Source organism: Dipteris shenzhenensis, chromosome 6 (assembly GCF_047967505.1).
Source record: "Dipteris shenzhenensis isolate YYH24624 ecotype China chromosome 6, Dip_SZ_1.0, whole genome shotgun sequence".
NCBI lineage: Eukaryota > Viridiplantae > Streptophyta > Polypodiopsida > Gleicheniales > Dipteridaceae > Dipteris > Dipteris shenzhenensis.
Genome location: NC_141601.1, coordinates 37,054,002 through 37,057,323, shown reverse-complemented (window position 1 = coordinate 37,057,323; position 3,322 = coordinate 37,054,002). Strand labels below are relative to the sequence as shown.

At 41.0% G+C, this 3,322-nt stretch overlaps 1 protein-coding gene across 1 annotated transcript; it reads right to left on the bottom strand.

The window, feature by feature from the left end:
- Positions 1 to 1,487: 1,487 nt before the first annotated feature.
- LOC147901133 (uncharacterized) lies at positions 1,488 to 3,000 on the bottom strand. The gene is made up of 2 exons (XM_087376506.1): positions 2,207 to 3,000; positions 1,488 to 2,118 (listed from the first exon to the last, which is right to left on the bottom strand). The coding sequence occupies exons 1-2, from the start codon at positions 2,418 to 2,420 to the stop codon at positions 1,832 to 1,834; spliced, it is 501 nt and encodes a 166-aa protein (XP_087232632.1). The 5' UTR covers positions 2,421 to 3,000; the 3' UTR covers positions 1,488 to 1,831.
- Between the last annotated feature and the right edge of the window lie 322 nt (positions 3,001 to 3,322).

Here is a 3,322-nt window from a genome sequence, read left to right as displayed (position 1 = left end):
TAGAGCTTCTGATACACACACACACACACACACACACACACACACACAAATAAATAAATAAATAACCCTCACAATCTCTCTCTCCATAGTTCTAAATGTAGAGCTTCTGATGCAGAATGAAGAAGGGATTGAAACACTATGCCTCAGGAAGACATGAGCCTTCCTTGATAAACATTCCTTAGGATCTTTGATGTACCTAAACTAGGATTAGGTGGATGAATCCTAAGTGTACACAAGATGATGAAGAGTGAGACTAATGAAGGATAGTAGAGTCAAGTTCAATTATGCTACAAGATTGAGACTTGTACTCATAGAAAGACTTGAGAGCTTGCATATGTTATTGCATGAAAGCCTACCTCCCTTTTATAAGAGTGGAGTAGTAGACTCTGGGGATAAACTACTAAGAAATCGTATGTATCATGTGCATTCAAAGGGTATTTAAAAAACCCCTCAACTAAAATTTTTCTCCCAATAAAATTGCCCCTCTTTACTTATGAACTAATAGAGTTTTTTCTAAAGTTTAAGTAAGAAACACCTCCTATTATTGTAATCTTGTTAAACTTTCTCTAAAAATTAAATGAATATACTCTCCTTTTGAATGCATGTGGTACAATAAAATTCTATGAGGTGAATCCCCTGAGGGAGTAGATACTTGTATTGCTTGCTCACATGTGAGATAAAATCTCCTTGCCATGTGGTAGCATGCTCTTGCCTTCATACTTTTACTTATACCCTTATCTTGTTCTCATGGCACCACAACTCTCAACATCTCGAACTCTAAGTATAGTATCCAACCTCTTGTAAAAATTGCATAATCTGCTCTCAACTCTTCTCAATGGAAGACAACCCGAAGCCTTCTATTGCATAGTAAGCCCATATAACACATGTAAGTGACCAAATCCTTGATACATTTGGACAAGTAAGAATTTAGTTACAACATTGTCTTACCTTGAATTATTTATAAATTATTTACTATGTAGGAATCAACGCATCTATTTATTGTGTAGAAAGCTCTGGAGAAGCACTCATCATATGTAACCCTATCACATGACTCAATAGAAGGGCTTTTTAATTGTAAAAAGCTTATCACATGATCTCAATAGAAGGGGTTTTTAAACCCTCTGAGTTCAATAAAAGGGGGCTTTTTAATTGCAAAAACTCATAGGGGAAAAAACAAAAAATACTTATAGAGCTCTTTTGAACATCATAATCCACTCTTTTTGAACATGAGCGATTCCATTATCGTTGCTACCATTCCGACTACCAACGATGGCAGCACACTCATCGTTAAATTTAACAGCCACGACAAGGGATCCTCTAACTTGTTCTCTTGCCCTTTAATCCCCTCTAGCATAGACTTTAGCAGCAGCTGAGAGATTAGTGCAAGAGGATAGCCGCAACAGAACACAAGAGCCACCTGCGCTGGGGCCCCAGGAAGTGCACTGCATAGTACACCATGGGCGCAGAATACAGTAGCTGCAACAAGATCAAAAGCAATGCCGTGCACCTCAAGTAGAACTTTTCGTCACTGTCACCAGCACCACTGCAGTCGTGCCAACTACAAAGCCAACACACTACCTAGTGAGGGTTCAGATGGATGAGCATTGGTCGTGAAAAAAAAGTGCAATCAAAACAATAAAGCACTGCTTGGGAACAACTGGAATCGCATACATTGCTATCAGTGCTTCCAATGGACTGATACCCTTGCGTTGTACTATCCTTTCCATGATGCCAAGAAGATAGCCAAACACTTGCCATGTGACTAATGCAGTCTTCAGCTCTACGTCTTGCAGCTTCTTGTATTTGGGAGTCTACCCTGGAATGAGCAATGCTATCTTTCCTCTGTCGTCAGCTTAAGATAGATTGAGTGCGGTGACTTGTTACTTGCAGGAGGGAGACCTGCATGATCAGCCTCTGCTTCTTGTATAGCTTCTTCTAGTGGATTTGAATGCGCAACCGACGACTGGTTACCTGCTAGAGGATCTTCTTGTAGACTTTCGACTACATCAAGAGGATTTAATGAACCTTCTTGTAGACTGGTTACCTGCCCTGAACTGAGCAATGCTATCTTTCCTCTGTGGGTCAGCTCAAGATAGATTGAGTGCGGTGACTGGTTACCTGCGGGAGGAAGGCTTGCATGATCGGCCTCTGCTTCTTGTATAGCTTCTTCTGGTGGATTTGAATGCGCAACGAACGACTTGGTTACCTGTAGGAAGATCTTCTTGTAGACTTTCGACTACATCAAGAGGATTTAATGAACCTTCAATAAACGAGGCGCGGCGAGCTAGAGAAAGTATCCCGTCGTTGTGGACTGGAATTGGTAGTTCCAGGAAAATCGGACAATTGCCTGCCACGATCCGAAAGGAGAAGAAGTCCCATTGACATTTCGATAACCGAATGCCTTCCATAGCAGCTGCCATGTCGCTATAGTTGTTGAAATGATAAATACCAAGGCATGAACAGGCACTGTGAACATATATCCTGCCGTCGCGAATGTCCGCAACGCTCCAAAAGGCATACTAGCAGTTAATCCCCAAAACAGAGATGCACAGATAGCAAATGTGAGCCATGCGGATTCTATAGTAGCAATGAGAAAGCGTGGGCAGGACAGCTCTGATGGGTCAAGTGGAGGCACGACGCTGTGATTCATCCTCAAATTGTGATTTGCACCAACAACCCACTTTGTGACGACTAGATGTGGTGTGGAGCAACAGATACAGTGTTGCAAAAACGAATGGACTCTAGCATGAAAGCCTCTAATGAGTTGATGCCTTTGATGAGTTGATGTGATTGTACATGTGGAGTTCCTCTCAAGCAAAGCACAACATGACTTTGTGCCAAGTGGAGTTCCTTGCAAGCTATGAACATGGCTGTACTTTCTCAAAAGTGCTTAGTGGAGTCCCTTGCAAGATATGAAGGATGTATCAAATGAAGTCACTCTTGGATTATAGTTTGCATCACAAAGGAAAGTATCACTATGGCTTGTATACCCCTCTTGTCAATCAATGGCTCCTCTCTTCTCCGACTAACAAGTAACCTGACTCATCTACAATGAGCTAGAGACGTGCTCCGCTGGGTCTCAAGGTTGAGATCACAGATTGCGTTTAATAAAGCTTAAAGTTTCATTTATAAACCTCAAACTTTGAGGAATTTTAAGAACATTTGCAAAGAGCATATACATACACACACACACACACACACACACAAATATTCAAGAATTTCTAGTTGTCTTTCCTTAAACCAAACTCCACACACATACAAAATACTAAATATTAAAATATAAATAAATATTTGTCTATGACGGATTAGAGACCCACTCTGC

What these genes read in the sequence shown, in the direction of transcription:
- LOC147901133 (XM_087376506.1), bottom strand. Translation starts at nt 2,420, where the DNA reads ATGGCAGCTGCTATGGAAGGCATTCGGTTATCGAAATGTCAATGGGAC. An exon ending in ACAAGAAGATCTTCCTACAG is followed by an intron (nt 2,119 to 2,206) that starts GTAACCAAGTCG and finishes TTCCTCCCGCAG; the next exon opens with GTAACCAGTCACCGCACTCA.